At 33.7% G+C, this 13,683-nt stretch overlaps 1 protein-coding gene across 3 annotated transcripts in view; it reads right to left on the minus strand.

Moving 5' to 3' along the window:
* Window positions 1-13,683, minus strand: part of ZNF451 (zinc finger protein 451) — a 72,802-nt gene that overhangs the window by 3,608 nt on the left and 55,511 nt on the right. For 2 of the 3 annotated variants that reach the window (XM_076003254.1, XM_012751355.3), the window contains 4 exons: window positions 13,328-13,471; window positions 12,166-12,296; window positions 10,956-11,142; window positions 6,259-6,327 (listed from right to left, as the gene is read on the minus strand). In XM_076003254.1, the coding sequence (XP_075859369.1) occupies window positions 6,259-6,327; window positions 10,956-11,142; window positions 12,166-12,296; window positions 13,328-13,471 (531 nt within the window). The remainder of the gene's footprint in view (window positions 1-6,258; window positions 6,328-10,955; window positions 11,143-12,165; window positions 12,297-13,327; window positions 13,472-13,683) is intronic. The other variant, XM_076003255.1, reaches the window with a different exon arrangement.

Below are 13,683 nucleotides of genomic sequence, written 5' to 3' on the forward strand. Positions count from 1 at the left end.
ATGTGACCTAATTTGGAAATAGCAACTTTGCAAGTATAATCAAGTTAAAATGAGGTCATTAGAGTAAGTTTTAAACCAATATAACTGATGTCCTTAAACGAAAAGGAAAATACCACATGAAGACAGACACACAGGGAGAAGATGGCCACATGAAGATGGAGGCAGAGATTGGAATAATAAACCTATAAGCCAAGGAATGCCTAGAATTGCCAGTAACTGCCAGAAGTTAGGAGAATGTGAATGGCCTTGTCAACAGCTTGATTTTAGATGTCTACACTCTAGAACTGTGAGACAATAAATTTCTATTATTTTAAAACACCCAGTTGGTAGTATTTTGTTATAGTAGCGCTAGGATACTAATACATTGGTGGTGATCTATTTTTTAACCTGAGAGGCAGTTACATACTTTGTGTGATGTTTTGTACATTTTTTGTGTGCATTATACTACACACATATACACACAGAGAACCAAAATACTGGAGAATACTAGCATGGAAGTCGGCAGTACAGGACTAGAGTTGAAATGTACTGAAGTCCTCTTACTATTCCAGAGAGGCAGACAACATGTAGGTATATTTTGGTCTTTAAGATATACACACACAAAATGCAAATCAAAACCACAACAAGATATCACCTACCCCAGTGAGATTGGTATCTAGCAAAAAATCCCCAAACAATAAATCCTGGCGAGGATGTGGACAGACAGGAACACTCTTACACTGCTGGTGGGACTGCAAATTAGTGCAACCTTTGTGGAAAAGAATTTGGAGATACCTCAAAGAGCTAAAAATAGAAATACCATTCGATTTAGCAATAGGATTATTAGGCATCTACCCAAAAGAGCACAAGACATTCTATAATAAAGACATCTGCACCCGAATGTTTATGGCAGCACAATTCACTATTGCAAGGATGTGGAAACAGCCCAAGTGCCCGTCAATTCATGAGTGGATTATTAAAATTTGGTATATGTTTACAATGGAATATTACTCAATTTTAAGAAACAACAGTGAGCTAGCACTGCTTATATTATCCTGGATTGAGCTTGAGCCCATTATCCGAAGTGACATGACACAAGATTGGAAGAATGGGCTCCACATGTACTCGCCGTCAAATTGGTACTGATTAACACTATGGTGCTCAAATGGTGGTAGTGTTCACTAGGGATTTGGGCATACGGAGGGTAGACCCACATCTGAGGGATGCGGTGAACACTGTGGAGGGGAAGGGCATACCTCTAACCCTTGCTAGGGAGAGGCAAAAATATAAAATGTAACCAAAATGTAAAAAAAAAAGACATATACACATATATGTAATCTCAAGATACATATATGGCAAAATTTCAAGGTAACCACAAAATAATAGAAATAAAGTATATAACTTAAAACCAATTTTACAAAAAGAGGAAACTAAAAATGAAATAGCAGAAACAAACACAGATGCTCTTCAACTTATGAGAAGTATATCCAGATAGGTTGAAAATATTGTAAATCAAAATGCATTTAATACATCTAATCTGCCAAGCATCATAGCTTAGCCTATCTTAAACATGTTTAGCCTATAGTTGGGCAAAATCATTTAACACAAAATCAATTTTACAATAAAGTAATAAAGAATTTGAATCAAAATTCAAAATTTGAAGTATGGTTTATACTAAATGTGTATCACTTTTGCACCATTGTAAAGTCAAAAAGTCCTTGGTCCAACCATAGTAAGTAGAGGACCATCTGTACAAATATATCAATATTTATAGTGAGCTTATATGAATTAAACTTGCCAGTTAAAAGACTGAATAAAAAACAAAACCATGGTCATGATACTTCAGTCCATGATGGACTGCACATACAACAGTGGTCCATTAAGATTATAATCTCCATTAAGATTATAATGGAGCTGAAAACTTGCTATGGCCTAGTAATGTCATAGCAATTATAACATTGCAGCACAACATATTACTCATGTTTGTGGTGATGCTGGTGTAAACAAACCTACTATGCTGCCAGTTATATAAAAGTATAGCACATGTTCAGTACATAATACTCAATAATGATAATAAATGATTATGGTACTGGTTTATGTATTTACTATATTATACTTTTTATAATTATTTTAGAATGTATTCCTACTACTTATTTAAAAAAAAGTTAACTGTACAACAGACTCAGATCAGTCCTTCAGGAGGTAGTCCAGAAGAAGGGTTTGTTATCATAGGAGATAATAGTTCCATGTGTGTTACTGCCCCTGAAAACCTTCCAGTGGTATAAGATGTGGAGGTGGAAGACATGATATTGGTGATCCTGTCCTATGTAGGCGATAACGTGTTTGTGTCTTAGTTTTTTTAAAAAAAAGTTTAAAAAGTAATAAAATAAAAAATTTGAATTTTAGCTTTCTGACTCTTTTGTAATAACACTTAAAGCATACATTGTACAGTTATATAAAAATATTTTCTTTATATCTTTATTCTATAAGCTATTTTTAAAAGTTTATAAAGTTTAAAAGTTATAGTAAACTAAGGTTGATTACTAAAGAATGAATTTTTAAATAAATTTAGTATAGCTTAACCACTTTGGTACGGCGCTCACCGGCCACGAAACCTTGCCCACAGCCGGCACTCATAGTCCGCATGATAGTCTGTGCTGTGCATTGACAACGAAGCCGTTTTGCTCTTGTGTAATGAGGAAAGCTTTAAAGCACTGAAAGCCTGTTTTACTTTACAGGCAGCTTTACTTGTCATGTAAATCAGAATAGGTAACATATACATACATATTTTCATTATGTTATTTTTAAATGTTCACAATTTTATTTTGATAAATGAAAAATTAGAAAAGTCATATCATAGCTGTCAGCTAAAGTCAATGCTCGCCTGCGCGTGTTCATCTGTGGCTGTTGACGATAGTCAACGCTCGTACGGAGTAGTTAATTGTACAGTGTTTATACAGTCTATAGCAGTATTTGTGTTCCTCTTTTCTCTCTGCCTTAATTTCACTGACAGTGGTAATGATGTCAGAATAAAAAAGAACCCAGTAGTAGGAGCTAGAAGACTTATAAACAAATGGTGCCCCAATCATTTTCAAGCTGTGAATTTGAAGCCAAATTATTTAATGTTTGGAAGGCTCAGTTTTTATATAAAATGAAGAGAATATTCTGACTCTCACAAGTTGTTAAGATGAAGAACAATTTTGAAAGTAGTTTGTTCATAAACATTAACTGAATTTTAAAAATGAACATTCTAGTCTCTTTTATTCCTTCTTTGTTCTTGTTCTTTACACTGGCCACAATATAAAATTTTAGAATTTGTGTTATAATATTCATAAAAATATAGATGATTGCTATTAATTGAAGGAACTCTAAAGCAAATTGCTAACATTTATAGAAAAATGGTTTTGCCTGGGCAACCATCTATACATAATGTTGTTCTCTGTCTCTTTTTCACTGATTTGAGTCAGAATACCTCTATTTAGTAGACATACCTCCAGATTAGACCTTAGATGAAGGTAAAAGTGAATAATGGCATAATGATGATCATAATCACAATAACTGTAGCAGTACCCAATACATATATTGCTTACCATGTGCCATGTTATTCTAGTACAGTAAGTAAACTAGTATTCCCATTTTTAAAATGAGGAAACTGAAGCACAATGAAATTAAGTTGCTTGTCCAATATTATACAACTTGTAAGCTGCAGAACTTAGTTTTAACTTAGGCAGTCTGAATCCAAACTCTGTACTCTTCACCACATTATGTGGCCTCTATTTCCCCTGTCTAGTATACAAAATAGATTAAATAGTATTGTTATGACTGGCTTGGGTGGTCAGAGTCTGATACTGGTCTATGGAGAACATCAAAGAATGAGACAAATCATGGTGAGAGTGTTTAGCCCTCCCCTAAGACAAAAAGCCACAAGCAAATTTATCCTGTCTTTTGCCACTATCAGACATTGTCACTTGTCAGACATTGCCAGTGTTGTGTTGGTAAAAGAAGGAATGAGAAGAGACTTGACAAGAACTTTCTGGAGTTTTGCTATCAGGCCTGAACTAGAACATTATTTTGCTTTCATGGCCCAGGGTGAACAAAATCACCTAATATTTTCCAAGCCAAATGGACTCTATCTTAATTTCCCTTATCAAGTTATGGGAAGATGGGTCCTGGCGGTTCTAATATGTTTTAAATTTGTTGTAAGTTTATTCATTCAAAACTAGCTACCATTTAGCGTCAAACACTGTGCTAGGAACTGAAGTTAAGATAAATAAAACATGATCCTACTCCTCGAGGAGCTCACAAGCCAGTGGAGATGGGATGCAGACAGAAACATTTTAAATCTACTTTGTATGGTATAGTGGGGACCTAGAAGAAGCAGTGATGAGCTCTATCTAAAGATGGAAAATGTAGGAGAGGCACTGACCATACAAAATTGCTTACAAAAATGTTAATTCTATATGGCTCAACCTAAGAGATGACATTTGAGCTCAAGAGGAGGGGAAAAAGAAGGGAGAGTATCAGATATTCCTTAACTTACATGGAACACCATATGTTTCTCATACTTCTTTTACATAAAGCATGAGGAAATAAAACACATATATACCCCTTTGATTTTTCTTGGAATTAAAGCATCATAATCCACACCTCATATGACAACTAGTTAAAAGTTTAAATTATCTTTTCTTAACCTTTAATGTAAGTCTTTTTCCAAACTAAAGAGTCACAAAAATGTAAAATCTCAATCTCTAACCCATAAAATGTATTACATAGATAACAAAATGGTCAAAATTCTGGTACATATCCAGATATACACATTCCAGATTTCCTGGGTTAGCTAGGAGGCCACAAAACTGTGAAGGCTTCCAAAATGTGGTTATTTTAAAGTTATAATTTTACCTGGCATTTTCCATGGGATTAGTCATGGCATGGCAAATAAAGGCTGCAAAATCTGAACTCCTTAGATGTTCAATGGTGTTTATCCTTTAGTGGACTTGAGAAACAACTTAGCTGGCAGTTTTTGTTTAAACTCATTAAAGTTTTTCCATTTGTTTAATTGATCCTTATGTGAATTAGCTAAAACTAAGCATTGGCTAGATCTTGAAGACTATGTTGAGAAAACAAGTTGGTCGAAAAATTTGCTTCCAATTAAGCTGTAGATTTACTGCCAACTTTAACCAATGAATTTTGGCTATAAGAAAAAAAGGTTAGTGTTTTCTACTTTATCAAATGGATGAGTCGATTACACTGCCAGACTCCAATTCCCAAAATTCCACAGCTCTACTATGCTCTTAGTCAAACTAATTGCATTATGTAAGATATCAAGCAAATACACAGAAAACAAATCGGCTGGGCATTATGTGACATTGTGTGTATTGAGCCATATTTCCATCCATACTTGACAACTTCCACATTCTCATCCTCAAGTCCCCAACAACAAACACCACATTGGAATGTACATGAAGACTCCTACTGTTTTCCTTCAATGTCAAAATGCTAATAATTTCTCCAGTGAAGTGCAAAGTATTTTCTAAGATCCATTATCTCCTCTCCCCCAGGGTATTAAAAAGGGAAGTCACTTACAGAAAAAAAATCAAAGTAAAAAATGATTCCATGACATAAACAAGTAATGGTACATCCAGTAAATGATTTGATGTCAAGTGACATAAAAAGTTCTCCTTGACCAATGGAACAAAATAGGTTTTCCTTTAAGAAGGGGGAAAAAGAATTGTAATTTATAGAAACAGTCCACTTATGTGTAAGTGCTGCTTTTGCAGTTTCATTGCATATCTTTTAATACTCTTAAATACTCAAGATAAATAAAAATTAGAATATCAAATCATCTTCCAGCCCAGAGGTTAGAAAATTCTTTTAAAGGCCTAGAAATTAACTATTTTTTTTGGGTTTTTTTTTTTGGCAGGGGAAGGGGAATTTACAGTCTAACCCCTACTCAACCTTGCCGTTGTACTATGAAAGCAATAGCACAGACAATACTTAAACAAGAGTGTGGCTGTGTTCCTCAAACTTTATTCCTAAAACCAGGTGGTGGACTGGATTTGGCCCAAGAGCCATAAGTGGCTGACCCCTGTTTTAGGCTTCAAAACTAGCATTACCCCCTAAATGATCTTACATGAGAAAATGCAAGCTCTCCTTAAAACTGAGAAAACTTTTTTTTAACTTGGTGGTAAAAGGGAGTGGGATGGAGGTTAAGGGATGAGAAAGGGAGAAAAAAAATACAGATACACTCAAATAGAGAAAGGATTAAGTCTATTAGGTTACCTTCAGTGGATCTGAATTCTTCTCCTATTGAAGTACTTTTTACACCAACATTATCATCACTGTCGCATTCTGTAAGGAAAAAACAATAAATGCAACTATATTTCTGAAAAAGTTATTGTGCCATAATTTATGTACTCTCAATATTATTTTCAATGACATCTCTCATACTCAAACTTACTAGATACAATTCATTAGTATTATGCTACTTTCCCACTAGGTTTTCATTCAAATACTTAGCAAATAATATTAAAAATGGTGAAAGATTAAATTCTTCTGTTTTGAAAATCTTACGCATTTATATCTATAGAGATAACACCATAGGATTTAATTAACAGTGCCTCTTGCATGGTACAAACTCACTGATCTGATGTCTTATATGCTTTGATAATGAGACACTGAAGGCTTTACTAAATGACGTGAGTGACCAGGTACTGTAAAAGTCATTTAAGATTTGAACTATGGAGGCTAAGAAGACTTGATGATTACATGTCATAGGAGATCCTTGATGGGGTCCTGGGGCAGCAAAAGGACATTAAGGGAAAACTAAAGGAATCCAAATAAAGTTTGGACTTTAGTAATGATGTGTCAATACTGGTTCTTTAATTATGACAAATGTACCATGCTAATGTAAGATATTAATAATAGGGAAAACAGGGTGTGTGGTACATGAGAACTCTCTGCTTTCTTGACAAATTTTCTATAAATATAAAACTGTTCTGAAAAAAGTTTATCTTAAAAAACAAATCCTAAATGCAGTAATATCAATGATCTAATATTTGGCTTATCACTTTACATTTATATCAATGTATATCAATTTATACTGACACATATATAAATAGATTTATATCAGTATATATGATATTTATGTCACAGTGATTGTATCAGCATTTAAATAACAGAATGAGTCACATGGACATATCTGCTGTGCAAATATATAAAAACTTTTGCACATGCACAGAATTAATTTTATGAAATAGATTTTTAGAATGGTACCCAAAGCAAAACCTATAGTCTCATTAACAGGCTGTGAGAACAACAGGCAGATAGACTTTTAGAATTAAGTTCAACAATTAGTTTGTATAATGCCTATTCTATAGGCCATGATACTGCTTCAATCATCCACACTTGAACAGCACAGGTGAGCTTTTATGCTTGATTTTTAAGATTACTTTAAAAATCTGTGTAATTGGTTTTATTCTATGGACACCAATAGAAGTAATGTTTCCAATCCCTCCATCCACAATCAAATGGATACAACAAACAACAAAGTCTTATGCCCATAAACCAGACCATCTAAGAATAGCATTCAGATTCAACAAAAATTATCTCTGTAGTAAAATCTTCTGCATTATATATCATTCTCAAGGGAACAGATACTGGTCCAAATAAGAAAAACACTGGATATACTAACTTCTGTTTATCCTGAAACATTTCCACTGAATAGAAGAAAGGTGGAAGAAGCAATTGGAGGGGGTTTCTAGTGAATTTCTTGTAAATTGCATGTTGTAGTACTCAAATAAGGTCATTTCAGTGCTTGCAGTTCTTATGTCAATATCATGAGGAGCCTCTAAATATGGTGCTTATTGCTTTAATTATGAGACAAAAGATCCTTAGAGAAATTACAATGCTAACCATTTTCTTGGCTATGTTCAGTACAAAATCACCAGAACTCACAACTAAATCCTTTTACCTTCTGACAAAAAAAGCAACTTCTTGAATGTTTTTTTTAAATCTCATATTTAATATCTTTATATAAATCTCTGCAATGTCGTTAGACTGCAGCAGAACATCTCTCATTATCTTCATTCTTCAAGGACATGATTAGAGTCAATAATTCACATTGAGTGGCTATCTCTAAATCATGAAATCAGATATTTATGTCAGCAAATGCCTCACCCTTAGCAGTTAATACTGATGAAAAGAAAAGCACTTACTGTGTGGCCACAGAAAGGTTATTTAAACTCTGCTTCTTTCCTCACCTATAAATGGGGTAATCTAAGAATCTTAATTCATAGTGTACGAAGAGAATTAAAAAAACATGGAAAAAGTTCTTTAAACATGTCTAAACATCTTTAAACACTACAAATACAAAAAACAACTAGCATGGTGGCTGGCACATGATACATACACAACAAAGGTTAGTTCACCTTTCTCTTCTTTAAAACTAAACATTTAGGTGACAAGTTCTACCTGCATCTCTGAAACATGAGGCTTGAGTTAGAATAAAGATATATTTGGAAATAAAATGTAAAAGGTCTAAAAGAAAAAGTCTATCTGGCCCCGCTGATCAGAATCACTGGAAAGGATCCTTGTATCTTGTTAAGTTTAAGAAAGTGAGGATGAGTGTAATATAAAATAGAATTGATGAAACATAAGGGGACCAAAGGGGCCAATTAAGGGCAGGGTAATAGATCTATTTAAATGTATCTACAAGAATTTATACATATATCATAGATATAATTAAAATGTCAGTGCTGGAACCCTGATGCTCAGAAGAAGAGAGAACAGGCCAAAAACGATGACACACTGAAATCTCAAATTTAAAGGCTCATATTGCTACAAGGAGTAACTGACCTACCCTAACTAACCAAGTCACAGACCTAAAAAAGTGCCAGTAGTAAAGCTACTTAATCTTTCCCCTCCCTACCAATCAAAAAAGAAATGCCTTAGGGCCAAATGACCGTGTATAGATATATGAACTCTGAATATCTATTTTTATTGAAATAAGTACCTCCTATAAGACTTTCAAATAATCTGAACATATAAAGATTCCATATATATTTTTTAATTTTAGAGTTACAAAAGCATTATATAATTCATTAGATCCTTAAATCTAAATAAATATAAAATCTCTTCACTTAAAAAGTCTATACTTCTTTAGCCACTTAATTATTTTCATTACCTTAAAAATGTAGTGCCTAGGAATCATATTTTATTTTTATGGTAGTAATAAAAAAATAGCTATTTATTGAGCACCTAAAGTGCTTCATGTACTGTGCTAGACACTTACACACATTACTAATTCTTACAACCTTACAGATATAAAAAATGAGGCTCAGAAAAAGTTAAGTAACTTGCCTGAAATCACACATCTAGGAAGCAGCAAAGTTAGCATTTGAATCAAAACCCATGTCTTTCTTTATGCACTGTATGATCTCTGCATTTCACAAAAATTGAGAATAAAGTACACATGTGCCTCCAAAGAGCAGTAAGTTCAAGTGAGTACTGAAGATGAATGAATGACCAAAAAAAAAAAAAGAATACCCAGAGCATAACAGAGATTCATAGGGCATAATCAGTAGGTATTAATAACCTGTATCTAACTTCCAACCCTAATATACCCACGCTGGCCTACTCATATGCAACTCTCATTCCAAATAGAATTGAAATAAGAGGCAAATCCGTAATAGTTTCCACAATCTAAATTATTAAAAAAAATGTTCCCAAAAGCAGCAGCATAAGAGAAGGAAAGGTGGTTGGCCTACACAGGTAAAAATTTAAGTTTTTACAGGATATTAAGTAGATGTTATTGAGGTTTGGGGAAGGGACAGCAAAAGAGTAGAAGAAAAAGAGGTTTTTTGTTTTTTTATTTTTAAAGGGAAGCTAAAGAGAAAAAGTGAATGGAAACAAAAATTACAGAATAGGAAGATAATATTCAGTACCAAGGCATGACATTAATATGCAAAGAGTTCATTTTCTTTTATAATCTTGCATCATTATTCTGCTTTAAAGACCACAGTTGGGCTAGCAGATCACTGATTCCTAACTTTGCAGAAGTGAATTAATCCACTGTAATTAGTAATTAAAGCAAAATTTTTCAGAATGGATTTTTAATCAAAATGTGGTTTCAAATATACTGAAAGAAAAAAATATCTGGGAGGCAAGCAGAGTTGGAAAATGTAAAGGCACATAAAAATGCCAAAAAGTAGCCACTGTTTTTCATTGAGATTCTGAATCCCTATATATACATCCTTTCTTAAATACAGGGAAGAAACTGGATTATCAGGACTCCTTTCACTGAGTAATCTCACTAAAGTAGAGAAGAGAGTACAAGTTCCAGCAATAAGATAAGCAGTACACACCCCTTCTCCAAGGATCTAAAGGCCTATCATGGTTGCATTGTCACTGTCAACCTCTTAAATGATCTTTTTTTTTTTGTATTGCCATATATCATTTATTGCTTTCTGGTTTTCACCTATAAGCACATTACTGTTTAAAAAATGGAAGGTAAATCCCAGCACTTTGGGAGGGCGAGGTGGGAGAACTGCTGGAGGCCAGGAGTTTGAGACCAGCCTGGGAAACACAGTAAGAACCCCCTCTCTACAAAAACAGGAAAAAAATAAAAAAACTGACAGTAAACCTGGAATTGCAGAAATAAAGTAAATCTGAATTCTGAGCTTTCAAAATTGTAGTAACATATTTCAATGCATAAATATATATTTTATATACATGAATATAGATTTTTATATACTAGATCAAAAAAGGCTCCAGAAAATTATTATGAATTCATCCTCCTTCTAAAACACTAAAGAATGAAAGTGACATAAGGAAAAGATAAGTAAGATAGAAATATGAGAGTACGATGGTTTAGTGAGCAGGCAACAATGGTTCACTAGTGGACAGCAGTTTATTGGTTTCCTCTTAGCAGTGAAGTCTCCTCCTCTTGGGTGGTTTGCACTGTGATTGCAGCTGCATACCTTTGGTGGTATCAGATATGCTATTTAATAAGGCACACATCATATCTCCCTCTAAGTGGTGAGGGTTTAGTATATGAGCTGGCCTCTGAGTCTTCTTAAATTGATTCTCTAGCTCCAGAAAACCTTGATCTCCTGAGAGGATGGTGAAAGGAATTTGCTTGGGTAGTTGTTCATCTAGACGGCCAGCCTAAGTTAGAACAAATGGCATAGGTTGATAAAAATCAGCATGAGTTTCAAATCAAGTTACATCTATTTAAGTTAGAACAAATGGCATAGGTTGGTAAAAATCAGCATGAGTTTCAAATCAAGTTATATCTATTTAAGTTAGAACAAATGGCATAGGTTGGTAAAAATCAGCATGAGTTTCAAATCAAGTTATATCTATTTCACAATGAATACATACCTAGGAAGGTATTCAGCTTGTTCCCTAGTCCCTGTCAAGGATCTCCTTCACAAATGAAATATGCCACATTTAATCAAATACAAAATGCCATAAGTTATATAAGCTATTTTATGTGTCATGAAGGAAAAAAATAAAGCCAAAACAAAAGTTCAATAGATGGCCCCCACATAAAGCTGGAATGCCAAAGGGCTATATATGTTCAAAGTAAAGGTAAATAAGAAATAAATCTGCCATAGAGAAAAGGTAAGCAAGGTAATTTATATGATTCAATGTTGGCACTGGATAGAGGAAAAAAGAACTCTCTTGTGGTTTAAACAATAAACAGCAGTCAACAAGTTTGCAGAGTAAATTCACATTATTAGTGTGACACATAAGCGCTAAAGCAGAAAATTTCATTTAAAGTTGATCTCAGGTTGATAGTTTCTCTAGGTAACTGGCAGAGGCAGAAGCAAATGCAAATTATATCTAGGTCGACAGTGATTATTAAGGTACCTCTAAATTTCATAGATGTTAAAATGTGAGTGTCTTAGCATATATCACATACAGTATCATCACTATTCATAAATAGTTGAAAAGGTTTACTATGTATAGCTGAGGGTCTGCTAGGAGTTAGGGCTAAGGCAGTAAATAAATATGTTATGTGATCCTGCTCTCATGGTAGTCATAAGTAGAACCTGATACTGATGGTTTTATACAAAAATATACTACTGAAGAATGATTTATACACTATCATTAAAATTCAAGTGGAAAAAAAATTCCAAGTGGGTTCTAGACTCACATTAGATTTTGAATAAAATAATGACTCACATGCATACATATGGCAAAATCAGCAGCATCTTTTCTTTTACTACAGCGAGGATGAAGGAAGAAGCATCCAATCCTGTTCAGGTAATTATAGATCTTACAGTTGAGTGGAGGTTTCCAATTGGTGTTTCCTCCTATTATTTTCAGAAAAGATATAAATGATAGTTAAACATGGAAGGAAAGGCTGACATTTGTATCAAGGAAAAACACATACTAGAAATGCTTTTTCTAGAAGGGAAAGTACCAGATTAGAATGTGGGAAAACTTAGTCCTAGCACTGGCATCACCATCTTGTTACTCTACAATCTTGTGAAGGCAGACCAATTTCCCTGAATCTATCTACTCATGTGAAAACTCACAGGGATACTAAGCAGAATCAAAGTAATTTGCGTGAAAATTCCTTGAATGGCATCAATCTATATGAATGCATGCATTAGTGTTTTTTATAAATGTCATAGCTGTTTAGTGGATAGAAATTATGGGCAATCAGCAAAGCTACTAAAACATTATACTAGCTAACTTATCCAGGTCGGTATGTTTCTATCTTAAGTCCCAATCTTCTCTTTACATGCTATTTCCTATCAAATATGAACTGTATCACATGCTCATTATATTAAACCTCTGCAAACCAAAGAAGCCTCTCCTCCAGGTTGGTAAACAGTTTGTAAAGAGACTTAGATGAAGTTGCATACTTATAAATAGCAAGAATGAAGAGGTAGTTATGACATGTTGAAAATAATGCTAGTTCTATAGCTAAGGGGCCGAAGTTCAAAAGCTAACTCCACTATTTATTCATTTTAAAATTTTGAAAAAAAAATTGGCCTGGTTCTTTGTATTTTAAAGGGAAGAAAACCATAATAATGAGTAACCATGTTAGTACCAATCGATAATGCCTAGCACACTATAGATGCTGGATAAAGCCTTTTTCAGTCTATACCAAAAGATCCATAAACTAGGTCAAAAAACAAAGCTAACATTTACCATAGAGACTTGTAAAGAAAAAAATATTCTAGCAGAGTAACTATACTGCAAAAATAACAATATTCCAATTATGTTCCTATGTTTTGTTCAGGAAGGTTTAAGCGGGATTTAAACCTTTTTAAATAAACCATATTCTAGCGGCAGAAAGAGGGGTTTTTATAAATGTTTTTCTTATTAACCCTACCTTGAAAGCCCCAAATAAATGTTCCTTGGTTTAGATGCCCTGGTAGATGACCAAAAAAGTTTGACCAGTTATCAAAATCTACAAAGACTATATGAGTCATGGTTCGTAGGTAATCCAAATCTGGAAGCTCAACAACTTCCTCCTCTGAGAAGAGAGAAACATCAACATGAATTCAGTAGGAACTTAAAATCATTCTAATTTCTCAAGTCTAAAAGATATTAACCTTACAAGTTATTCGTCTACATTTAAACCTTTTCATGAAATCCAAATCCATACAAGATTTACACTTAAATGAGATAAAAAAATATTCTGAGCATTTCATAAATGTGATTTTATATCCTTTTTGCAAATATTTG

Source organism: Microcebus murinus, chromosome 5, assembly GCF_040939455.1.
Source record: "Microcebus murinus isolate Inina chromosome 5, M.murinus_Inina_mat1.0, whole genome shotgun sequence".
Taxonomy (NCBI): domain Eukaryota; kingdom Metazoa; phylum Chordata; class Mammalia; order Primates; family Cheirogaleidae; genus Microcebus; species Microcebus murinus.